General features: G+C 46.6%; 2 protein-coding genes across 3 annotated transcripts in view; one reads left to right on the top strand and one right to left on the bottom strand.

Annotated features, from left to right (window-relative positions):
• DNAH10 (dynein axonemal heavy chain 10) overlaps positions 1–11,130 on the top strand; it is a 49,515-nt gene extending 38,385 nt beyond the window's left edge. Inside the window, 15 exon segments of the mRNA XM_033075852.2 lie at positions 328–601; positions 1,241–1,345; positions 1,827–1,981; positions 2,727–2,881; positions 3,114–3,297; positions 3,870–4,070; positions 5,155–5,364; positions 5,740–5,835; positions 6,444–6,615; positions 7,046–7,177; positions 7,481–7,692; positions 7,766–7,933; positions 8,145–8,322; positions 9,324–9,469; positions 9,913–11,130. Coding sequence (XP_032931743.1) covers positions 328–601; positions 1,241–1,345; positions 1,827–1,981; positions 2,727–2,881; positions 3,114–3,297; positions 3,870–4,070; positions 5,155–5,364; positions 5,740–5,835; positions 6,444–6,615; positions 7,046–7,177; positions 7,481–7,692; positions 7,766–7,933; positions 8,145–8,322; positions 9,324–9,469; positions 9,913–10,059 — 2,535 coding nt within the window. The 3' untranslated portion in view covers positions 10,060–11,130.
• On the bottom strand, positions 10,338–24,116 carry CCDC92 (coiled-coil domain containing 92). Of its 2 annotated transcripts, none has more exons than XM_033075850.1 (4): positions 24,053–24,116; positions 13,870–14,006; positions 13,519–13,560; positions 10,338–12,976 (listed from the first exon to the last, which is right to left on the bottom strand). In XM_033075850.1, the coding sequence occupies exons 2-4, from the start codon at positions 13,997–13,999 to the stop codon at positions 12,204–12,206; spliced, it is 945 nt and encodes a 314-aa protein (XP_032931741.1). In that variant the 5' UTR covers positions 14,000–14,006; positions 24,053–24,116; the 3' UTR covers positions 10,338–12,203. The 2 variants fall into 2 exon arrangements, with proteins under 2 accessions (XP_032931741.1, XP_032931742.1); XM_033075851.1 differs by lacking the exon at positions 24,053–24,116 and adding an exon at positions 20,448–20,504.
• Positions 24,117–24,925: the final 809 nt, after the last annotated feature.

Here is a 24,925-nt window from a genome sequence, read left to right as displayed (position 1 = left end):
CCCTCCTTGGAGTTTTCAGGCCACAGCTGGGCAAAGCCACACTGGACCTGATCTAGTGGTGGTCATAACCCAGCTTTGGAACTAATACTATTTCCATGATTTTTTGAAAATCTTTCCCTTCACTTTTCATAAATATACAGGATGGGAGTAATTTTATCTAACTTTTAATTTTTATAATTCATACAACTTCTTTTGAGTTACCTGCCCAGATTCCCTCTACATTCACACAGAGAGGCAGGCACTGAGCAGCTCTGATTGCTGTGATAGAATAGATCCACTCTGGATCAGCACAGTAATTCCAGGTGTGTCAAATCCCTGTCTGCCCAGGTGATTGAGAAACTGAAGCTGGCGGCGACGACTGCGGCGGATATCGACCTTCTCCGAGATGGCTACAGACCAGCTGCCAAGAGAGGGGCCATTCTCTTCTCTGTGCTGGCTGAAATGGCATTTGTCAACATCATGTACCAGTTCTCACTGGTCTCCTTCTTAGAGGTTTTTGGATCCTCTCTTCGGAAATCCATGCCCAGTCCTATTCTTCCTAAGAGGTTAAAAAACATCATGGATACCCTGACCTTCAACACCTACAACTATGGCTGCACAGGTCAGTGCTGTTTAGCCAGGGGCTGAGATTGTGTTGTGCAAATAAAGGTGAAGCCCTGACTTCAGCTGGTTCATGATAGAGAGGAAAGTTACCAAGCAGGGAATTCAGTGATGTTCAGGTCTCAGCACTGCTCCTGGTTCACTTTCCTCCCTGCTATTTCTGTTAGAAGGGACATTGCACATTACCCATGTAACTCTTGCAGAAATGTTTTTAACACAGTTACAAATGGCAAAGGCAGCCATAGAGCTCACAGGGGCTGTATTGACTCTTCAAGTCTGATTCAAAGCTCCAGCTTTGATCCCCCTGATCACAGAATCATTGTTTAGGCTGGAGAAGACCTTTAGGAATATCAATTCCAACTATCAACTAAATGATCTTTGTAGGGTGACCAGATCATAGAATCACAGAATGGTTTGGGTTGAAAGGGACCTTGGGAATCATCTGGTTCCAATCCCCTGCCATGGGCAGGGATGCCACTCACTAGATCAAGTTCCTGAGGGTCCCATCCAAAATGGCCTTGAGCCCTCCCAGGGGTGGAGCTCCCCATCAACCCCACAACAGATGCAGGATGTGGCCTGAAAACTGCTCCAGTTCCACAAGCTTTAGCAGCTGATTTTTGAAAATGTCCTTTTAACACAGGTTTGTTCGAGAAGCACAAGTTATTATTCTCCTTTAATATGACTGTCAAGATAGAACAAGCTGAGGGTCGAGTTCCACAAGAAGAATTTGAGTTCTTTTTGAAAGGTAAAGTGAATATTTATATGTAAGTATGTAGCTCTGCATAGCAATAGCTAAAAGATCTTTTGAAGATAGATCTTTGACTAGAGATGATTTACTGTGAGCCAGCACCTCCAGAAGGGGAGCTCTCCCACTGAGGAGAGCTGCACTGTTGGATTGCACAAACTTGGGATCCTGCTATTTCCATTTCACATTAGCTGATTGTTAGGGTGTTACATGAGGAAAGTAATCTGTAATTATTTTCTGACTATGTTGTAGTTATTTTCTGACTGTGTACACATAATTTTAGAACTGTTTGCAAAGATAAAACTCTGGCTTTTGCAAGCACTTGTAAAATGCCTTCTTTCCTTCAGCAGACCAGCCCAATCTTACAGTGCTTCCAGGAACAAATTTCCCCTTGGTTCCTCTGTGCAGAGGGACTGTATGTGTGGTCATGCATTGGAGGATTCCTGACATGGACACTGACTCTGGTTTCTAATGTGCCTAGGCAATATTTCCCTGGAGAAGAGTGCCCGAAAGAAACCATACACTTGGCTTCCAGACCAAGGCTGGGAAGACCTAATTCGCTTGTCTGAACTATTTCCTGAGAAATTTGAATCTCTTCCAGATGATGTGGAAGAAAATCCAGATGTATGGAAAAATGTACGTGCTTTTTTGCAATGCTGTTTTCTCTCCTAGTTTTTCATCTGGTATTCAATGTTCAAGTGGGATGCAATGTGTCACAGCACTCCACAGGAGATGTCACTGTGGGCTCCTTCCCTCCAGGCCTTTCTCTGCTTTTGACCCCAGTTAGTGATTGGCTTATTTGCAGAAGAATTCAGGATTATATTATCTAAAAAACCAATCAAAATACCTTCCCTGGTATACTGTAGAATTTTTATTTATCAGTCAAATGCCTTAGAGGAGTTATTTACCCTGTTGAAGTCAGTGGAAATTTTCTGTTCAACAGTCAACATTTCAGTGGTGTTTTTGTGCAGCTAAATTGTGCTTTGATCTTCTTGTGGCAGTGAGTTCTATAGGCTATTGACAAACACAGATTTCCTTTGTTGCTCCTTTAGTTCATTCCATGTCTTCTTGGTTTATAGAAAATCTTCCTGCAAGCAATCTGTTAATCCCTTTTTGCTTGTGATGCTATTTTCTACATCTTAAGAGAATTAGTTGACATAAAGTGAAAGTACAAATGTGTTTCTGGACTTGAATACTTCATACTGAAAAAGTTGGATTTTTTACATTCACCTGAGCTTTTAATGTTTACTTGCAGCTGATTGACTTTGTTTGTGTTGTGTCTCTTGGCCCTTTATTCATCGAATTGATTTTCTCTTTCCTAGTAATTTCCCTGACAGAGCCACTGGGTTTGTTTGCATTGTGTGCTGTCTTTTCTTGCCAGTGGTTCGACACAGATGCTCTGGAGCAGATCCCACTGCCCATGCACTATGAGGGCAATGTCTCAGACTTCCAGAAGCTTCTCCTGCTGCGCTGTTTCCGGGTGGATCGGATGTACCGGGCGGTGACCGACTACGTGACAGTGACAATGGGCGAGACGTGAGTCCCTGTCCCCTCTGCCATCCCAGCACAGCACTCACACAGAGCTGGAGCTGTGATCAGCTTTGTCAATGCTTCTGTAATTTGCCTAAAGAGCAGAGCAGGGGTTGTGTGTGAATGATTTCCATGTGCAGTCTGTGGTGAGCTTTGTGCTTCGTGTCCAAGGCTCTGTTCACACGGGGCAGCTGCTCTGTGCAGATCATCCAAATTATTGGGCTTCTCCCTCTGCCAGGTATGTGCAACCCCCTGTGATCAGCTTTGATGCCATCCTGCAGCAGAGCACCCCTTTGTCACCTGTGGTTTTTATCCTAAGTCCTGGCTCTGATCCTGTCAGTGACCTCATGAAACTGGCTGAGAGGACAGATTTTAAAGCAGATAGACTCAAATTCCTGGCCATGGGACAAGGCCAAGAAGAGGTAACTTGGATGGGAGGGTGGGGATGTGCTGTGTGCAGTGAGTGTGAATTGCAAGCCATGCTCCCAATGCTCTGGGACCGATCAAATTTCCTTTCCATAGTCTGCTCCATTTTAAATGGAGTTACCTCATGGTTCTGACATAGATTTGTCAGTTTGGGAATAACATTTTACTGAACATGAAAGGGGCCACTTGGCTGACTGGTTGCTGTTCTGGTTTGGGTGAGGGTAGATCCAGAATCAGATTTTCAACTGTTAAAAAAGTAAAGATGAGAAGATGTTGCTGTGAATGGACATGAGGAGTTGGAAGTTATTGTGTTTGCTACCAGAAAGTTCTCTTGCTGCTGCTCCTGCCTTTCCTGTGACTTTCCTTTTTGTTATGGACACTAAGGCAGGATGTCCAGAGCTTAACAGCTGATTGAATCTGCCATGATTTCAGCCAGTGGGAGAACTCCTATCAGACTCATTTAGGCCACCACTTTCCCAGCAGGAAACCTCCACTGCATGAGCCCATCAGAGGCAGTTTGTTCTCAGGGTAAAGGGAGAGCTACAGATGGTTCTCCTCCTGTCCTCAGATCGCTTTGCAGATGCTGGAGGAAGCAGAGGTTCATGGACAGTGGCTCATGCTGCAGAACTGTCACCTTCTGGTGAAGTGGCTCGTCCATCTGGAGAAGGCCCTGGAGAAAATCACAGAGCCTCACGAAGAATTTCGCCTCTGGCTGACGACTGACCCGACCGAAGGCTTCCCCATTGGAATCCTGCAGAAGGCCTTAAAGGTGGGGAAGCCCCAGCCAGGGGGGCAGTCCTGGCTCTGGCACTCAACAGAGCAGCCCAGAGCCTGACCTGAGTGCAGCACACTGGGCCAGGCTTATGGACTTGCTTTTTGTCTCTGTTTAAGCCAAATCCTTTTTTCATCATCCTGTTTATTTTACTGGCATGTTTTCTTTGGGTGAAAACTGTTCAGCAGTTATTTCAAAGCAGAGGTTTGTGAGTAAACCTGGAAATGTGACAAATGGTCCTTAGTTTTAAATGCTGCCACAAGTGAGGAGTACCTGGAGACAGAAATAGCCCAGTCAGCCCTGATGCTGCAGTGCAGAACCAAGGCTGTGTCAGCCTGGCAGTGCCAGGAGCAGATGCTGGAATAGGATAATGGCTTCCAGCTGCTACTTCAGGCTGCAGTATTTATCACTAAAAGCTGAGCTGATTATTTTGAAGGCACAGGCCATGATTCTGCCCTAATGTTCTTTTCTGTGACTGCTTTATTGCTGTTATGGTGCCCTGTCTTGTGAACATCATTATTTCATTTCACAGGTTGGAAAGCAGTGGCTCAGTGGCAGTGGCAGCTCTGGGCTGTTCTCCCAGTCCTGCTGCAGTGGGAAGGGAGCCAGAGTGGATTTTTAAAGGCTGCAGATCTGCGCTTTGTGGGTCTTGCCAGGAGCAGTGAGAACTGAGGGTTTAGAGCCCTTTGAAAAAGCTGCCAGGAAGCAGCTCTGGCAGTTTGATCAGCAGTAAAGCCACATTGTTAAAGCATCTCACTGTGGGGATATAGGGCACATTCAAATGTGTGAAGTACTGGTATTTCAGTAAATTAGATCTTCAAGAATGAGAAATATTAATGTCTTGCCAATAACATGACTAATTCCAAAATAATATTGAGTTATCTTTGCATAGGTGTGTTTACCTTGATAAACTTAAAAGGTTTGTTTCATGTCTTTACTTAAGAAAATATCCATTATTTCATAGGGATTTGGAAAACAAAATATCAAGCTTGCATTGTATAGCTTACTTCATGTGATACATTTGCAACTTATTTTCCTCAAGTTATCCAGTAATTGATGGCTTCCCTGATTATTTTGATAGGTTGTAACAGAACCACCTAACGGTCTGAAACTGAATATGAGAGCCACCTACTTCAAAATTCCCCCAGAAGCCTTAGAGCAGTGCCCACATCCTGCCTTTAAATCCTTAGTCTATGTCTTGGCATTTTTCCATGCTGTGGTTCAGGAGAGAAGGAAGTTTGGGAAGGTTGGCTGGAATGTACCATATGATTTTAATGAATCTGATTTCCAGGTAAGAAAACAATTGCAGTGCCTCTTATATTCTTGAGTAGCTCAGATTACTTTTGAAAACACAGAATTTATCCAGCTTTAACCTTTCTCACAATTAGATTTTACTTAATATTTTTTTCTGCTTCTGTCGAGTCATGTAGACTCCTGATCCTCTATAATATCAATTTGGGATGCTAAAAATTAGATTCCCAATCTTTCATGTTTTTATTACCTCTCTCGTGGGTTTCTTTTCTTAAGAGGATTTATACTTCACTTTTTAATTATTTCAGAAAGAAGTAATTGTTAGTTTTCCAACAAGAACTGCATTAAATAAAACCTATGAATATGTATATCTGATTTATGAATCTTATCTCACATATTCCAACCAATTCATTAGGTGTGCATGGAAATCCTTAACACATACTTGACAAAAGCTTTTGAACAAAACGATGATCAAATCCCTTGGAGCAGTCTCAAGTATCTTATCGGGGAGGTGAGTGCTACAATGCCACAATTCAGATGAGTGAAGTTTCCTTTCTGCATGGGCTGCCTCAGGTAAAGCTGGGACTATTTCCTGGGCAGGTTTGAATCTCCAGTGTAGCCCTGAGCAAGGGCCTTAATCTCAGGGAATTAGGGCCACTGTGTGCAACTGCACAGCAGGGAGTGATGGTGCTTAATTAATTCTGAGAGAGCCCTTGGGACCCTGTGCTGGGAGAGCACAGTGCTGTTTGCACGTGGGGTGCCACTGCAGCTGTACAAAGTTGTGTTCTTAGAACTCTGGCAGCTGCTGCAACACCAAGTCCTGCAGGAAACTGTTGCTTTGCAGCACTGGATCCCAGCTGAGCATGAGATGGTTCCTCAGGAAGGTACCTGCACATAAATCATCCAGATGGGCCATTAGGAGTGCCCAGAGCAGCTCTCTCCAAAATATTTCCTTCCTGTCCCCCTGAGAGGGGACTGGAGATGTCCTTGGGATCCATAAGGGAGACAGTGTTACACCACAGCCACTGCAAAGAGCATTTTTGACCTTTCAGTGATTTTTTAAACTGTATTTTCTGCTCCAAAAGCCAGTGCTGTGGCACTGCTGTCACTGATTTCCAGGTCATGTATGGCGGGCGCGCAATCGACAGCTTTGACCGGCGCATCCTGACTGTCTACATGGACGAGTACCTTGGGGATTTCCTGTTTGACACATTCCAGGTGTTCCACTTCTACAAAAGTGACACAGTCGATTATAAAATTCCAGATGGGAAGGGAAAAGATGACTATGTTGGTAAGAAATGCTGCTCCTGCTATATTAAAAAAAAAAAGTCTGCTTCCCCTGTACAGTCTCCACACACTGCTGCTGGGTGTGAACAGAACACCAGGCACTGCTGGTGCATGGATTGCAGTGTCACAATCCTCTGCTTTACAGGAGCACTCCTTTGGAACATGAGCTTGTCACTGAGCTCCTTGGGTGTTAAAAAAAACAAACAAAAATAACCCAAACCACAAAAACCGTAAAGCAGTGTGGTAATTTTTTAAAGTGATATATAATATTTCTATGGGGGTGTCTCTGTGTGTTTAGAAATGTTTATTCAATCTGTGCATTGCTCCAACACCAGGTTTAACATTTTTATTTTTAGATATTTTTATTTAAGCAGATCAGCAGCAAAATTGCTGTGGTGTTCTGGGTTACCAGAGTTTGTGTGGTTGTATTCCAGAGGCCATAGAAGCTCTGCCACTTTCCAACACCCCCGAGGTCCTGGGCCTCCACGCCAACGCCGAGATCGGGTATTACATGCAGGCAGTGCGGGACATGTGGGGCCACCTGCTCGACCTGCAGCCCCAGACTGGTGCGTGCCCTGTCTGACCTGAACTGGCTTTGTGAACAGGAAACCTCCAGGGACGAGTGCTGAGCCCTGGGGACAGTGACAGCAGCCCCTGTGTGTGGGGAGTGACCCTGGGGCCCTTGGGGAGCAAAGCCCTGCCAGGCTGGGAGCAGCCCAACCTGCCCAGAGGCACAGCTGGAGATCTGCAGGGCTGTGGGCAAATGTCAGAGCAGAAGCGGGGGAGACTGATGCCAGAACGTGGCTCAGCTCTCAGCCTTCTCTCAGATTCAGTACAGATTTAATCTCACCAACATTTTTTGGTTTCAGGTGAAACTGGGGCAGGAATTAGTCGGGATGAATACATTGCAAATGTTGCCAAGGATATAGAGAACAAATTACCTCAAGTATTCGATCTTGACCACATACGCAAAAGTTACGGCGTGAACATCTCCCCTACGACTGTGGTGCTGCTGCAGGAGCTGGAGCGTTTCAACAAGCTCATCGTTCGAATGGCAAAGTCGTTGGCTGAGCTGCAGCGTGTAAGTAAAATCCCAGCAGCTGGAGGGGACAGCTGGGCTGTGCCTGCCCTCAGAACTCTCACCACTGTTGCAGGCCCTGGCTGGGGAGGTCGGAATGAGCAGTGAGCTGGATGATGTGGCTCAGGCTCTCTTCAATGGGCAGATTCCCGGCATCTGGCGGCGGCTGGCCCCCGACACCCTCAAAACCCTTGGGAACTGGATTATTTTCTTTAGAGCTCGATATGAGCAGTACACCAGCTGGGTAAGCAAGTGCCTCCAGAATCCTTTTGTTGTGTTAACCTGCACGATGAGCTGTGCAGGCTGGTGCAGAAGCCAGTGAACACTTCAGGTAAGTTCTTGAACTGAGTGCCACCATTGCGTAACTGTGGATGCAAGGCAGCCTCACCCAGCTCCTCTCTCAGGGCACTCTGGGGTGAGTACCAGGTGCTGCCCTTCCCTGTCTGTGCTTGCAGGTCAGCGATGGTGAGCCTGAGGTGATGTGGCTGTCAGGCCTGCACATTCCTGAGTCCTACCTGACTGCTCTTGTTCAAGCCACCTGCAGGAAAAACAGGTGGCCCCTGGATCACTCCACCCTCTACACAGAGGTAACCAAGTACAGGAAAGCAGAAGACATCACTGAATCCATTCAGGGTAGGTGTTTTCACAGTTGTTTGGCAAAAAGTAGTTAATTGGTGAGTGAAAGAAATTGCTTGGCACACTAAACTACTTTGGTTAAACCTTGGCAGGTGTTTGCCTTGGGTTTGCATTTCCCAGTCCTCATCATTTCCAGCTGGGAAGTAGCTGGGTTCTGGTCCTACAGAGCTCCAGTGTGCATGAAGCTCTTCCCACCCACAGGCAGGGATTTGAACTTACAGGTCCCCCTTGCTTGCTCCCTATATATAAATATATACATATACATAATGTATACATATATATTATGTGCATATATATACACATATATAGGTATATATGTATGTATATATATATGTGTGTATATAATGACACTGATTTCTTTATGCCTAGAACATTACCAATCCCAGCAGCTTGTAAAGATCTATTTACACCACAAATAAAGTATTGAAATGTACTAAAGCAAAAAGTACCTGTAAATATGTATCATTTAATGTGAAAATCTCTCTTTATGGGCTCTCTATGACTAGCACTGCTCTAGTAACTAAATATAATAAGCTGGGTACAGGGAGCAGCTAAGCAAGGCTCTGAGTACCAGCTCTGATTAGGAACAGAGGAGGAAAGAAGTCTTTATTTTTTTTTGTTAAATGTAAATGCTGTACTTGGTATTTGTACCAGAACAACTGTCCCGACCCTTTACCTGCTCTCAGTGACCCAATGATCAGGCCCAGGGGAGTTACAAAGCTCTCTGTGACTTGGGCAATTGGAGGGCAGCAAATCACATTTTTATTCCTGCTACTGTTCATCTTGTGTAGTGCAACTGAGAATTTAATTTGATTTCCTAATACTGCAGGATGATAAAAACAAAGCTGCACCCTGTGCAGCTGCAGTTGGAGATGCAGTGTGTTTGTGATGACTGTAGTGCCCAGAACAGGGACTGCAGGAACAGTTACCTTTAAAGGTCTCCTAGATCTTTTCCAGGAGCTCAGTTTACCCAAATGTTGCATTTTCTGCCTTTGCAGGCTGCTATGTTTCTGGCCTGTTCCTGGAAGGAGCAGACTGGGATGTAGAGCAGGGCTGCCTTATCCCGAGCAAGCCCCGTGTCCCGGTGGTGGAGCTGCCCATCCTGAGGATCATCCCCATAGAAGCACACAGGCTCAGACTCCAGGTACAGCTCCTGAATTCCCTTCCTTCTGCTGTCACATCTCCCCAGCTGCCAGGCCCTGCTCTCTCTGCCCAGAAGATGCATTTTATCTTTATTATCATGCTTTATTGTCCTACATGAAGCACCTGGTTTAACACTTCTCCTTACACTACCCATCACTACAGGTTTTTTCTTCTAAGGGGGTTGATGCATTTGTTGCCTCTTTTCCCTTCAGGCACTCTGGGACAGGGATCTTGTGACACTCTCACACTCCCCCTGCTCTTTCAATTATTTCCCATCCCCAGTACACGACATAATCAACATTTACATTTTCTGGGTATTGGCTATTTTAAGACTTCTAACAAAAGCAGTGAATTTCTGAAGCCAGTCCTGTCTCCTCGAGGCCCCTGCTGTTTGCAGCTGTGTGCAGCAGCTCAGGCCCTGCTCAGTGTCCTGCTGCCTTCCAGAACACGCTGCGGACGCCGGTGTACACAACGTCCCTGCGCCGCAACGCCATGGGCTTCGGCCTGGTCTTTGAAGCTGACCTTTACACCACCAAGCACATTTCCCACTGGGTCCTCCAAGGCGTGTGTCTCACCCTGAATGCTGAATGACAGTCAAAAATAGCTACTGTGTTCTTCCCCCAGAGGCACAGGGAAAAACCCCTCAACCTGGGCAGAGATTTGGCACCTTGGGTGGGGTTGTGTTCACTTAGGCACACCTGACTTTAGTTAGTATTAGCTTGGTTGTTTTATACTCCCAATAAACATGTTTGAAGAATAGAGTGGTTTTGGTAATGTGAGTTTCCTTTTGGAACAGCTCCAAGCCAGTCTGTGGCTGCAAAGAAAGAGTAAGTTGGTCTCACACACACAAAGACTGAGGTTTGCCTGGATGGTTGTAAGAAATGTCTTTAATTGCCCAAAGCATCACTTCTGCACTGCCTGGCAGCGGTGCCTCCCGCCAGCCTCCAACAAGTGGCAGGGTCGGTCACTCATACAACACAGACCATAAAAATATGGTGCCAACAACCAAAGTAACCAAACCAGCTGCTGGTTAATGCAATCCACGTAAAAACAGTAAACCCCAGAGTAACAACCTTGCTTTAACCAACCCCTTTCTGGGAACAGATTTTCCCTATCCCTCCCCACCACTTGTGAAACAAATTCCTACCACAGAGCCAGCAAGGCGCGAGGCTGAGGCGGGTCTGGGACTCGGGGACAGCGAGTGACAGAGGGTGCAGAGGGCAGGCAGAGGGCAGAGCCTCGCCCAGGATCAGCCCTGCTGGAAGGGTCATGCTGCGGGAATCACAGGCGGGAGAACAGCTCTGCCAGCCTGCCAGGGCCTCTGCTGGGGACACTGACAGGGGGCCAAGGCTCTGGAGGGAGACACACACCAACACAGCTGCAGAAAAAGCTTACAAGGGGCAAACTACAGCTGGCGAGGGGAGGGGACAGGGCAGGCAGGGATCCTTCATCAGCTGTCACAGAGAATACACGTTCCAAATTTTTAAAGGCACATCATAAGCTTAGCAGCATTTGGGAGCCAGTGTTTCTTGCTGGTCCTACTCAGAGGCTGCAGACAAGAGTGAAGCAGAGGTGAAGTGAATGTAAGAAAAATGGACAAACTCGTGCTCCTGTCCCAAAACTACACACCCTCCCAGCTCCCAGTATGCCTTTCTTTCCTAGGAAAAAAAAAATTTAAAAAAGAATCAAGTAGTCTAACAGCTGTTGGGTCTACCTGCTACTTACTATAAAGGAGTAGGGGAATCTGGTCAAGTGCAAGGCAAGTCCATCCCAATCGACAAGGACAGAAATCAAGGATGCCAGGTTCTCCTGTATGAATTGTTTACATCACTTAAAACTAAATACTCACATTTTAGAGGGGCAGCTCAGGTTTCTAGGCTGGCAGCAGCCAGCACTGTCTGATGATGCCCAGAACAAGACTAAGATTTTCAGGAAAAAAAAAAATCCCTTTACAAAAAAAGTGCAGGTTAGAGCATAAAGAACCATTTCCATATTGGATAGCCAGTTACATTTTCTCCCTGGAAAAGGAGCTCTGAGCCAGTATGGAAGGTGCTACAAGTGCAGTGTACTGACTAGCATAAAATGTGTCGTGAAGCCATTTGATTAAAAAAACCCAAAACAATCCCCACAAATAACCCAGTGTTCATACTCTTCCTATGAGGGTCATTAACCCTTTAAATGGTGCTTCCCCCCCCATATTTTACTTAAAGCCACAAACCTAAGTATTTAGGATTAATCAAGTAGTGATTGCTGGGACTCTGGGGACGTCCTTAGGTCATTAAAGTGAACATACACGTGCCCAACTCTGAGTGCTGCTGTGGCAGAGGTCAGTGATGGCTCTGGAGTGCTCACACACACTGTGGAGACAAGAGAACCCCTGCCAGGTCAAATGTCAGCAGCCAACACTGTGGCTGCAGTGTGAGGGAGGGGTTTTGTCTCTAGGAGCTCTCACTAATGCAGCCCCTGCCTTTGTCCACACGTGCAGTTACACTAAATGGAGCAGCACTTGGAAGCAAGCGGTCAGGTCCCCCTGATTTGGCCACAGCATGGAGTGGTTATATACCTTGCCATATGAACACAGTCCTAGGAGGTTTCATTAGAGCAAAATGTATTAATGATGTACCCGGGAGGAGTTTGGCATGCATGGGGCATCAAAAGAAACTTCACCGCAGGTGCTATTTACCCTACAGGCTCACAGTGCATAACCAGCACAGAACGGCGCTTCCGTGGCCTACTCAGACAGTTCTGTCTGTCCCCGAGTGCTTTCTGACCACTTTGCTTCCGTGCACCTGATCCACCGCCAGGGTCTCCACGTCCTGCGGCTGGGCGGGCGCGGCGTGGTGGATGCGATGAGCCACCCCGATGTGCGCCTTGTGCGGCTTCTCGCGCCCGGGGCTGTGCGACTCGCCGGGCGCGCGATCCGAAGGGATGGGCGGGATCACCAGCGGCCTCTCCTTGATCAGATGCACCTCAGCCGTTTCCCTGGCCAGCAGGAAGGGCGTGGGATCGGGCATGGCATCCACGGGCTCCCGCAGCACCAGCTTGCGGCTCTCCGCCCCTATTCTGTAGGCCTCTTCGAACTCGGGGTTCAGCGGTGTGGACAGGCTCTTCTTCATCCTGCGCCGCGGCGTCTCCGGCAGTTTGTCCTTGGGAGGGGACGGTTTGTAGCTGGACAGCACGGGGCTGCCAGACGGGGTCCCCTCCGAAGTCCCGCTGGCACTCAGCAGCTTCTTCTTGGCCGCGTGCAGCTGAGAGGTCAGATAGGCAATCGTGCTCGCTCTCTGCTCCAGTTCACTGGACAACATATTGAGCTTATGGCTTTTCATTTTTAACTCTTCCAAATACTTCTTTTCTCTTTCTTTAATAGTATTTTCCAGCACCATTATCATCGCGTTCTTTTGTTCAAGTTCTTTCAACAATTCGCTGTTTTCAGCGTCTTTGATTTTCAGCTGAGCTTCAAGATCCTTGCACTTACTTTTGAGTTCATCGCTGCGTGAACCGCCACTGTCTGGAGGAACAGGAGAAGCAGAAGTGTTTCAAGTTAACAAGAGCCATTATGTAAAAGAGTCCAACAGGGTTCCCCTGCCGTCCCTGAGAGGAATCCCAAAGATTGTTCAGCTGTATCTCATCCCACACCATCCCTGATCCAGGGTTAACCTCAGGGAGTTCTCTCATTCCTGCTCTTTACCTGTTGTTAACATAATACATATAACTAGGATCTAGTCTATACACACACATTTATATAAATAAAAGCTTTGTGGTAATTACAGCACCAGTTCAGCTAAGTTTTATAAATAGTCTCACTCATCTGCCCCTAAAATCTGTGTTGTGTGTTCCCATGCAGCAAGCAGGGAACTGACTGTCTAGTGGAGTCAGCAGTTCCAGGTGCTATTCCTGGCTTTTTCACAGATCTCCTGTGTGACCTTGGGAAAGAACTTTTGACATTTACTTCATAAATAAGTCAGGAGAATAGAAAAGAAAATACAAACATTGAAAAAGATTAGTAAATTGAACATGAACACTACAAGAAAAATGCCTTGTATTCCTTACCTGACGAGTCTGAACTCTTTACAGTCAGCTCATAGGTTAAATCTGAGGAAAAAAAGTTGTTTATTTTTGTTAGAACATCATCATGGAGCCCATACATCACCTGGTGAGCAGATTCACAAAGACAGCTTTCAATAAATACAGAATTAACTCTTCCCAGTGCCCAAAGCAAGAATAGGAGATTCACTGCAAATTAGCAAATATGGAAAACAATCCAACTATCAGCTTTTTAAAGAACAAATAAAAAAACTTGGCTTTGATCAGCCAGTTTGCCACAAGATATAAACTGAAGACCCTAAATCCACCCTGCTGAGGTTTCCCTGAAGTGGAAGCAGGGACTGTAAGGGGTGGTACCTGTGCAGCGCTGCTGCAGCCGGCGCAGCTCCGCGTGCAGCCCCTTCAGGGTGTTGGCATGTTCCCGCTGCAGGAAGAGCAGGTTCTTCTGGGCACTCTGCAGCTGGTACTCCAGGGTTGAGGTGGCCATCCTGACCCTGCCAGGGAACACACAGGGAATTGTGACAGTGAATTACCTTGCACATACAGGGATCCTCCCTCTGCAGCCAGGATCAGCAGGAATGCCTGAATTCTACTGTTAATGCATTGACTGATGTGTGATCATCAAATGCCACAAAAGGTTTTTCTGCTTTAGGACTATTTTGATTACAAGTGCTCTAAGTTCTTCAAAAGCCTAATTATACTGTAGGCTGGAGCAGGGAACTCATTTGTTTGGAGGTAACACATTTAAAGGATTAACTTCAGACAGTCTAAGTCATTAATCTCATTACAAGTTAAAAGCAGAGCTCTGAGGAATGGGCTACTGTGCCAGTCTTGCTGAGGGCTTCCACTTACCTCAGGGGACACAGGGATTGGTAAAATCCTTGGCAAGAACAAGGAAGAAAGCACTAAAATGCAGCAGCTCTAAGGAAAAAGGCAGAGCAGGGGTCTGAGCACTGCCAGGCTGGTGGCACTGCCGTGGATGTGGCTGCCATGGGGGTCTGAACTGAGATGTGGGCGCTGGGACCAGCACAAGGGAAGCTCCAGCTGCTCTTGGGCTTCCCCAACACCAGGCCCAGTGACACAGAACAAAACAAGGACAATGCTTCACTCAAAGAGAAAACAAACAGATTTTTCTTGCTGAGGTTAGGAGTACATGGACACCTGTTACACCACTGGGTTTCCCTTACAGAACAGCCCTGGCTGCAGCAGTGCTCACACCCACAGACAGACACAGACACAGAATGATGGTGACAGACAGCCCTGAAGAGCCCTGTGCTGCCACTGTTGTGACTGGTCCTGGTAAAGCAACAATGGATACAGCAGGAAAGGCTAAATTCTGTTATATGTGTAGAAACCATTACAGTAATTAGGTTAGAAGGATAGGTGAAGAATCAGAACTCCTGCTGCCTGGACAACCTCCTGCAGTGGCATTGCAACCTGGAATTATGGGACCACACCTGGTGTCTGAGATGGACCTTGAGGGGTTTGCCTTGGCATGGCAAGTGTTCTCCACTGGGGCTCTTTGGTATGGAGTTCTCATGGCAAGAATGTTTTTCTACCAGTTTAAAACTGGTAGAGCATAAGCTCAGAGCAAGTGACACACTTCTGTTATTCCTAAACATATCACAGCCCTGTGTTTAATTTTATACCTTAATTCCCCAAAAGAACCAGACTTGGTTCTCCTGCATTTGGTGATGCACTAAAGCACCTGGGGATGGGCTGTGGGAATCACACACACAGAGCCTTCCTGATTGCATCAGTGACCTGAACTGACTTCATCTTCTACTGATTTATCCCTACAGAAACAAATATCTGATTGTAAAAAAATAAAAGGAAGGTGTGAAAGATGTTAAGAAATCCACTTTGTGCAGGAGCCAAACAGCCTGGTTACCTTGTAACAGAGATCAAGGATTAAGTTCAGTGCTAAGAATGTGGGCAGCAGTGCCAACTGTGCTTTGTGGAGGGAATGGGTCATTTTACAGTTACCATGGTTAGTAAAACAAGAAAAAATTATGGACCAAACACATTCTAAAAAGAGATTTCTAGGGTGGTTAAACCAATTTTGCAAAACCCCATCACTGCCACACTGGTGGTCCCTCACAGCCACAGTGCTGGAGGGCTGTTGGAAGGGACACTACACAGTCACAGCAATTACTGTGGGGAACCATTAATTCTGAGGAGTGAGGATATTTCAGCTGTGATACATTTTCAAAGTGACATCCTCTAGCTTGCAAAGCTGACATCAGACAGATGGGAGCTTTACTGAATCACCCCATTTCTTCAGTGTTCATCCTGCTCTGATGGACCAAGCGTGACAGCAGGAGAAAGCCACAGCTGGAGCTCTGACTGTGCAGGACTTTGAGGCTCAGAAGGGATTCTTCATCGAGGAATGTATTTTCCCAAAGAAACACTAAGCTGTGATAGGAGTAGTGAAAAAACAGCCTCCACATAATAGGCCAGAGCTTCTGTTCTCACAATGAGTATTAATGTTGGCTTTACACTGTAACCATAACCTGAACAGGAAAATACTTGAATAGGAAAATATTTCATCACCAGCAATAGACACTAAGTGTCCATAGCTCAGTCCTTGCAAATAAACACATTCATTAAAAACTAGTTTCTAAATGTTCAAAAAAAAACCAGAACAAGGTCCTCACTATTAATCTCCTCAATTGCTTTTTCACTTTGATCTTCTGCATCTGAAAGATCACACCAGGATTACCTGCTCTGAAGAAAACAAATATAATCAGAGGCAAGCGAATGTTAAAGGCTTAAGAAGAAAATAAGCACTACCAGCACCAGAGCATCATCTTCCTGCAGCAGCAGTAAGTTAATCAGTGACATTAATTAAATCAACCCACAGTGAGTTTTAGCTGCAGCCCTCTGCACTAAGCTGTTTCCCACAGCCCTCTGCAGCCTCTCTGTGTTTCCCCCTCACAGCAGCCTGGCTGGCTGCTGTCCTCTCTCCTTCCCTTCCAGGGAAAGGCAAGGCCAGCGAGGTGAAGCCACAGCCTCCATGATGTGTGGGCAGCAGATCCAGCTCCAAACCCCCTCACCCATCCACTCAGGCCTTTTTACACAGAACAGCCAGCACTGTGAACTCTGCCCCTGTGCTCTAGGAAACAGCCAAAAACATCTACTGTCAAACCAGGGAAAGGGAAAGAAAGTGTCATGCACAGACAGTCATTATACAGAGACAGATTTGCTGTGTCCCACAGTCCTGGGAGTGCACTAAGCTGATTTCACCTCAGGCTCTCTAAAACAAGAAGGTCAAAAACCACAAGCCAAGGGTGCCCTTTACAGCCCAGAGGAGCAGTCTCCACCTCTCACCACGGAAAATGGTGGGACAAGCTCCCAGATCTACCAGGCTCTGGCTGGATGCTGGCAGATAAATGACACCAGGGCGGGGAAGAACGCTGTGACTGCATACACAGCACAAAGTTGTGTCACTATGGTTTTTCCCCCTTCCCCTTTGTCTCCAAAGCAAAAAGATGTTCACTACGTTCTTACACAGACAGAACTGTGCAATGCAGAGCTTGGCAAAGTCCCCTGGGAACACACACAGCATTTGGGAAGGTGACAGAACACCACAGGGACACTGCAGTGTCCAGGGTGATGGTGAGGGTGACACCTCTCTGGCAGCAGGACAGGCCCTAAACACCAAGTGTCCAACCTGTCAGTGACAGAGGCTTTGTGCAGATTATCCACCCTTCAAACATTCACAATTTCTCATTTCTCAGGACCACCACACCACCAAATGTTTCTAATATATAGCTTAGCAATTGAGCCTGAACTCCTCCAAACAATGGATTCACAATTTCTCTTGAATATAGCCAAGGAGGAACAAACGAAATGAGTCAAACAGAATTCCCTTGGGAACGTCAGGTACAACACTTAAATCATGACTACACCTACCTAAGCCATCATCTTCCAGTGAAGCAAAGAAGGTAACTTCAATTGTCATTCCTGTAAGCTCACCTTAAAAAGGAACTGTTCTGTCTCCTTACAAGTGCATGTTCTCTTCAAGAGGGAATACACACACACACACAAAATCTTATATGGAAAAGGGAGAAAATATTAAAAAATACTGGGAACTTTCAAAATGCAACTTAATCACATGAACAGTCACTAACATTTTAACAGCCACATCTTGCCTTGCAGAGGATGTGCAGGCTCCAGGCCATTTTGGATCTTAAGCATTTGGAGAGAGTTCAAAATGTTTCAAGGCAACGAGCATCTGGCTGCGTATCAGATGCCTTTGCACAAAATCAGAGCATCTCCATACCCTGCTGCAAGATGGGAGGAGGGAGCTGCTAATCCCTGACCTTAGACACAAGTCCAAAGGATGGAACGAAGCCCAAACAACAGTGATTTAACATTTCCATCCCTGTTTGGTATCCACTAAGAACACAATAACCTCCTTTGACGTGGATGGGGTGACCATCACCTGAGAAGCTGCTTCAGCTCCCTGCCAACTCACAGCCTTGAAATATGTATGGGCAGGCATTTTCCTCTCACTGCTCACTGGCCAGCGCTCCATCAAATTGTAATGAAAGCTGCCAAAATGTCACTTGTTTGCTATACAAAATACAATTTCCAAAACTAAGTAAGGACAGTGGGTACCTCTTGTAAGAACCTCCAAAGCTTTAGGCAGAGCCCATTTTAAAGATTGTCACTGAACTGACCAAACCTACCTAAACACAGCTCTAATGGTGAAATTACTGACAGTCACTTTGTTGTTCTTTGCTTAGGTCAGCTCTCCATCTCTGAGACATAATGCCATCTCCAAAGTGTTTGCTCAGCTTCTTTCAAAGGACACCACAAAGGAGACCCTGGAGCCTCCACAGCCAACTCGAGGGCTTTGCTCTCCTTCTGCTTGGACATTTGTTTTAAGCCCCCCACAAACCAATTCTATCACCACTACACCTCTACTAAAGCAGATTCAGCAATAACACAGCTCAGTGACAAACTGTTCAGGTTTCAGATTTCTGCTTATCCCTCCTTCATCTGTGCATCAGACTGAGCCAGTTCAACTAGTCCAGTGTTCCTGAAGTCGAGATTTTCAGACAATACACTCAGCCTACACATCCACCTGGAGACATCCCCTCCCTTCTGCAGGCTCCCTTATCAGTGAGTACCTCTTGCAGCAACACCTCCATCCTCAGCTTCTGCATTACAATATAACAATGGTAACACATCATTAGTGACCCACCAGCTCGTTCTCTTAGTCTTTTCATTTGTGTGTTTTAAACCAAGCATAATTAGTAGTTCTTTCCCAGAGACAATGGAGGGGAAGAAGGAACTGTGCCACTGTCCTCCCAGAGGAAGGACATGATTTTGCTTTCTCAGCTCCTTTTCCATTTCTACTGCTTTGGATGCTATTTTACTCAGTGGTTTCTCTGCCTGACTTTCTCATCATTTTCTGATCAGAGGCTGTGTAAACTCTTTACAATTAATCTCTGAAAGTCCTGCAAGTACACATTTAGAATTTTAGTAAGAAGATGATTTTTTGTTACTCCTACAGCAGCTGGTATGGCAGCAGGAAGAATAATCGAGTGGACACCACCCTGGTAGCAATGATTTCATTGTGGATGCTCCAAAGGAACCAGCTGGTACTGCTGCACAGAACTCACCAACTGCCTGCATGCCTGACTGCCTACCTGGAGCCAGGAGCACTGACAGGAAGAGTTCATGTGGTGTTTTCTCTGTCCTTGAGACCACCCAACCCCAGAGCTGTCACAAGGGAAGAGACTAAAAGGAATCAGATGTTAAAATCACTACTGTGACAGAGTATTAGAGAACCAAACCAAATGGTCCTGCAGTGGCATTTCATACAGACACAGTTATTGTGACCAATACCAGGGTATGCAAAGCTAGGGCTGTACAGCTGCCAGGAACAAATAGCTTACTCTGGCAGGAAGCTTTGAAAATTACCTAATTTGAGTTTAATTCACTTTAGGGAGACAAAGAAGGTAATACCTAAATGAAACTACTTCAAAAGAACCCCTTTAACAATGATGAAGTGACAATAAAAGTCCTCACAAGCAAGACTACATCCTCATGTAGAGGAACAGGTCGCTTCTCTCCTGCTCTCCAGCACATGCTCCTAAAGAATGGCTCTTCTATTTTATTCACCCTTTCATTCAGAGGATAAAACAGTTTGTTATTTTAATATAACCTCCAGCAAAGCCACAGGATCCAAACTGCACCCCAATCACATCCAGGCAGTCACAATATTGCAAAGACACTTTAGTCTTTCTGGTAAACCAGCTTCTTTTGTCAGAAGAATGACAAGAAAATTAATATTCATTTCTCCCAGACTAACACAGTATCAATGTTACACATGAACACAAACCTCATTCTATTTTTTCCCAAAGTCATTACTAAAGTTCTCCAGCTTCAGTTAAAGCTGAATCAGGACTTAAGTCAGTAAGGTGGGCTGTGGGTGGTTTTGGTACAAGGATCAGTTAAGTGTAACTCAAAATTCATGCTTGGAAATCACACTGTACTACAGAATAGTCATGGGCTTTTTTCACAGATCACACACTCACTTATGAACACTGCATGTCCTCTTTCAATGTTGTCCCCTATGATCAAGAATCTGTGAATTGCACCAGAAATTGAAGAAAATGTATTTGTGCAATATAAAAATTTGCCCTTCCTGAAGCCTGCTGAAACACAAGCCAAAAGAATTACTAAGCTGGTTTCACATAACCAACTTGGCTGGGCCTTTTCCCACTCCCAAACTCACAAAAACCCATCACCACACGGACATGGGGCTATTTCACCTCCCAGCCCAGACACGACTTTGTCTCACCCATCCCACTCACACACACTGAGCAAGAATTTAGTGCTGCATTCCTGAAATGCTCCAGAATCACCTTCCTAGTCATTCAGTGAACCAGGTCAGGGAACTGGTGCAGCTGAAAACAAACCTGTTCTCCCACTGGCTGTTTTCAGATGGCAGGCTCACTGTGCAGCACTGTAGATGCCTGGGGAAGGTGAAAAAAATAAAAACAAAAAATAGAATCTGTAAGCAGGTCAGGGGGTGGTACAGGCAGAATTGTTTCCTGCAGCAGCACCAGCTCCATGCACTCACCTGAGCTTGAGCTCCTACTGCATGAACTGCAGAAATTATGATTTTCAAAGGCTACCAGAAAGCACTGAAGCCTTAGAGCGAGCTGAGAGATCATTTACAGAGAGCAGCTATTGTAAAGCAACTCCACAGAACTGCACAACTATTTCCAGGCAAGTGTAACAGGCTGAGGAGATGAGATTTTCTCTAATGCATTCTGTGATGCTGTTTCATAAGGCATCGATTTTTATTATTTTAGAACAGCAACTACGATCAAACGCACAAAAATTGGTCTCCACTTTGCTGAAGGTTTTGAGAGCTGCTGATGAAGGAAATCTGGTATTGGTGATGACCTATGTCCAAGGCCCTTCTTAAGCAAGATTTTTTTTTGGTGTTAAATAGAATGCCAAGACAAAGGAACCCAAAGAGAGGTGCTTTATACCCTCCCTTACATAACCCAGGTGTCTCAAACCGAGCCAGAACAGCTCCTCAGCTCAGATAAGCTTTCCTGAGCTGGAAAGGGAACAAGCAGCCACACTTCCAGCACAAAGGGAACCTGCCGGCTCTGACATCATTCCCACGGCTTTTCCTCCCAGATGGACTCTTCCCGAGCTCCACACCTCTGCTCCACAGAAATGCGATCTGCTGTGCCTTTTGTGCCCTCCCTCCGGGCACCACTCGGGTTACAGGCAGCTACGGTTCCCTGACACATTTTCAGCTTTTCTGGAGACAGCCACCATTCTGTTCACAGAGCAGCCATGACATTTAACAGTTTTCAGTCCAGCACTGTTTTTAAAGAACACTGATTTTAAACCCCATCTCTCTCAATCAAATAATTAAAATCAACAAGCTGCAACGTATTTTAACATTTTAAATACGAGTAAAATGAGAATAAATATGCTCTCCAATAGCAGGAAAGAAATAGCAATCCAAAGAAAAGCCTTTTTTCAATTATTATTTAAAACCACTCAAACGAACAACTTACAGAAGTTCTAATACACTCTGATATCGTCAGTTTCAGCAATATTTAGTCATGCCTCTAACGTCTAGTAGTAAGTAAATCTATTGTTCCTATTTATAGTACCATAGTCTTTAACATCACTGTCCCACACTCAGCTTTTCCCCCTCCTCAACTTACTTGACTGCTGAATTTTCAGTAAAGTGCTGCTCAACTAAACCCAGCACTTTTAGTTACTAACAGACACATATACATAAATAATCACAGAAAGCATCACTTGTCAGCAAAAAAAATTACAAATTTTCAGAAAGATGAATGTGTCTGTTCTCTCTATAAAACAAACTACAACTTGCTACCTTTTTAAAACTTTACTATGCAAAACAAAGTTAAACATGAACTTGAGTAAAATGATTAATAGTAATCTTTTTACCCAACACAAAAACAATCCTTCACAATTTTGTTACTTTAAACCACATTGTTATTTTAAACCACAGAACAGAAATGAGTTGCCTAAAAATTACAACTGTACTCCCTCTATTATGCTGCTTATAATATTGAATAAATATTTTATTTTACTTTACATTATGATCCACATTCTGCCATAACAGCACTGGAGAGTTTGTGTTCTACCTCCTGCAGTTAAAGGACTGACTAATGTGGTAGATCTGGATGAACAAATATATCACCCTTAACACCTCCAGCCTCTTGAAGTAGGGCACACTAAGGAACAGTGGGATTTTTGCAGCAGAACACATTTGGAAAAAAATTTAAAACCCCTGAAAACATGCAGCTGTATCTGAAATCTGACGTAAAGGAAATAACTTAAGATATGAAATTATTGCTGTTCTACAGTTTGCAAGAACTACTGGACTGGAAACTACTCAGAGTATCTGGATTGGTCATGAGACCTTTGTCTTTTCCAAGGGGATGAGGGAGGAAACTTTACAGATATTAAATAGAAGTACAACAAGAGGATGAAAACAAGTGGTTAGAATCAGTTTAGCCAATATTCTTTCTTTCCACTTAAGCAGCTGATATTTTCCTCTATTATGACCTTCCAATCTTTGTTGTTTCACTACAAATGACTACTGGGGCCTCAGTACAACCAAAAGCTTGAAAAATCAACAATATTACAAGTCAGCCATTATCTCTGTATAAAGCACTTGCTTTTAATTGTCAAACCAAAAGGCAATGTGCAGTTTAAGAGCATAAATGTCAGTCTCCCAGAGGCTCAGTCATAATAACACACTACAGAATTGCATTCACTAATGAGCAAATTATATGGGAAAAGGCACTGTGTTTACAGTCACATCCATTTGTCTTTTATTTTTTAATTAAGGCGCATAATTGGTATTGCAAAAGCCCAATATAGCTTTTTAAGTGTAAGCATCTTACCATCTAAGTAAAGCCAACAAGTACCCTGGATGCTTCCCATGCACCTGCAATGCAGATCAAAATAGACAATTCCACCCCCAGGGCTGCTCAGTGCTCACATTTACCTTCCCTGTCTCAGCTTTACCGATTTATCAAGGTGGGCTCAGGTGCATTTTGCTGCCGTCCAGAGCAGGAAGGGCCCCTCCTTCCTCCCGGCTGTCCCACCCCATGTCCTGCGCAGGGAAATGCGTCTGGAAGCATCTCCGTGTCTGAAGACGCCCTGCACTCCTCCGCTGCCGTATCCACAGACGACAGGCGTTCTCCTCCAAAGGAAACATCTCCTCCTCCCAAACGAAGGGTATTCCCTACCCACTCCAAAACACACACAATCCACCCGCGCAGCCCTTCGCAGGCCCTGTGCTGCTGATGAAAACGACGCTGTTGTCACTTTGTAAAGTGGAAAGGCGCGATGCAAACGGCGCCTGCGATGGATGCGGGAGGATGCGGTGTCAAACCCGCCCCGGTGGGTGCAGCGGGCGGCGATGGGCGGCATCCCGAACACAAACACCGACACAAACGGAAAGACAACGGGGGTACAGCGAGGTGCAGGGCACTCCCTTCACCCGCGGTGCTCCAGTGACCAGAAAAGGGCCCTGGATGCTCTCAGGAGGCGCAGGAAGCGCTTTGGTCCAGCGCCAGCGCCCGGCGCACCGGCCCGGAGCCGCCCTGCGCGCACCCGCCGCGCTGCTCGCTGCCCGCAACGGCCCGGGGGGCTCGGACCGGCCCGGGGGGGCTCGGACAGGCCCGGGGGGGAACTCGGACCGGCCCTGGGGGGAACTCGGACCGGCCCTCGTCAGGGTCTGATCGCCCCTCAGGGTCCGATCGCCCCCAGGGAATCTCCCCCCGCCGCCGAACGCGCCCCCACAGCCCCGCCCGCCCCTCACGGGAGGGTCTCCCGGCGGGCGGAGGATTCGCGTGAGGCGCAAAAAGGCCCCAGCAGCGCTGCCGCTGCCCCGTTCCCCACCCAGCCCCGGGGGTCGCGATGCCGCTGCCGCCCCCTCAGCCGGCCCGGGGCGGAGGGCACAGCGCGCCTCAGCCCCGCGCCACCGCCACCGCCCCGCCCGGCCCCTCACCTGCTCAGCCGCAGCCGGCTCCGCCGCTCGCCCCGCCCGGAGGACCGCGGGCGCCCCGCGGGGCCGGCTCTGAGCGGCGGCGGCACCGGCACCGGGGGCGGCGGCGCAGGCGCAGGTGCGGCTGCGGCACCGGGCCCGTCGCTCTGGCAACGCGGGGACAGCGCGGCCGCCCCGGCCCCGCCCGCCCCGGGCCCGCGCGAGGGGCGGGGCGCGCACGGGGGCGCGCGCGGGGGCGCGCACCTGGCAGGGACAGGAGGAAGAAGGAAAAGGAGGAAGAAGGAAAGAGGAGAACGAGAAGGGCACCAGGTGTGCGGGAATGTGGGACAGGAGAGAAGGTGCATTCCCGGGAGGCGCTGTCGTGGTTGAAGCCCAGTTAAGCACCACGCAACTCCCCCCTCTCTTCTCCCCGCCGGTGGGATGGGGGGGAGAATCAAAAGTAAAATTTACAGTTTAGTAATTGGAAGTAAAGTGAATTGGAATAATAATGATAATAAAACACCCCAAAAAATGATGCACAAGGCGATTGTTCATCTCCAGCTGACTGATGTCAGACTGCCCCTGCCCAAACCCAGATCAGCCCCTTCCAGGTAACTCCCCCAGTTATGCCACTGGGCATTATGTCCTGTGCTGTGGAATATCCCTTTGGCCAGTTCTGTGCCAGCTTTGCTTCCTCCCAGTTTCTTCTGCAAACCTCCTCACTGGCAAAGCATGATACACAAAAAAAGAAAAAAAAGAGTTCTTGACTTAGGCTCAACAGAACTTACCAAAAACCAAAACAGTGTGTTATCAACACCATTCTCACTCCAAATCCAGAACACAGGGAATAACTGAGCTCCCTCCCTCCCAGCTGAAGTGAGGCCAGAGTGCTCCAGG

Source organism: Catharus ustulatus, chromosome 18 (genome assembly GCF_009819885.2).
Source record: "Catharus ustulatus isolate bCatUst1 chromosome 18, bCatUst1.pri.v2, whole genome shotgun sequence".
Classification (NCBI taxonomy): Eukaryota; Metazoa; Chordata; class Aves; order Passeriformes; family Turdidae; genus Catharus; species Catharus ustulatus.
Note: the sequence above shows the minus strand (reverse complement) of the source record. Positions and strands in the feature narration are given on the sequence as shown.

Bases quoted from the DNA above. Each gene is read 5' to 3' on its own strand.
- CCDC92 (XM_033075850.1), bottom strand. From the start codon at position 13,999: ATGGCCACCTCAACCCTGGAGTACCAGCTGCAGAGTGCCCAGAAGAAC. The intron at 13,561-13,869 runs GTACCACCCCTT...TTTTTTCCTCAG, and splicing joins GCTGCAGCAGCGCTGCACAG to ATTTAACCTATGAGCTGACT. The intron at 12,977-13,518 runs GTAAGGAATACA...CTGTTCCTCCAG, and splicing joins AAAGAGTTCAGACTCGTCAG to ACAGTGGCGGTTCACGCAGC.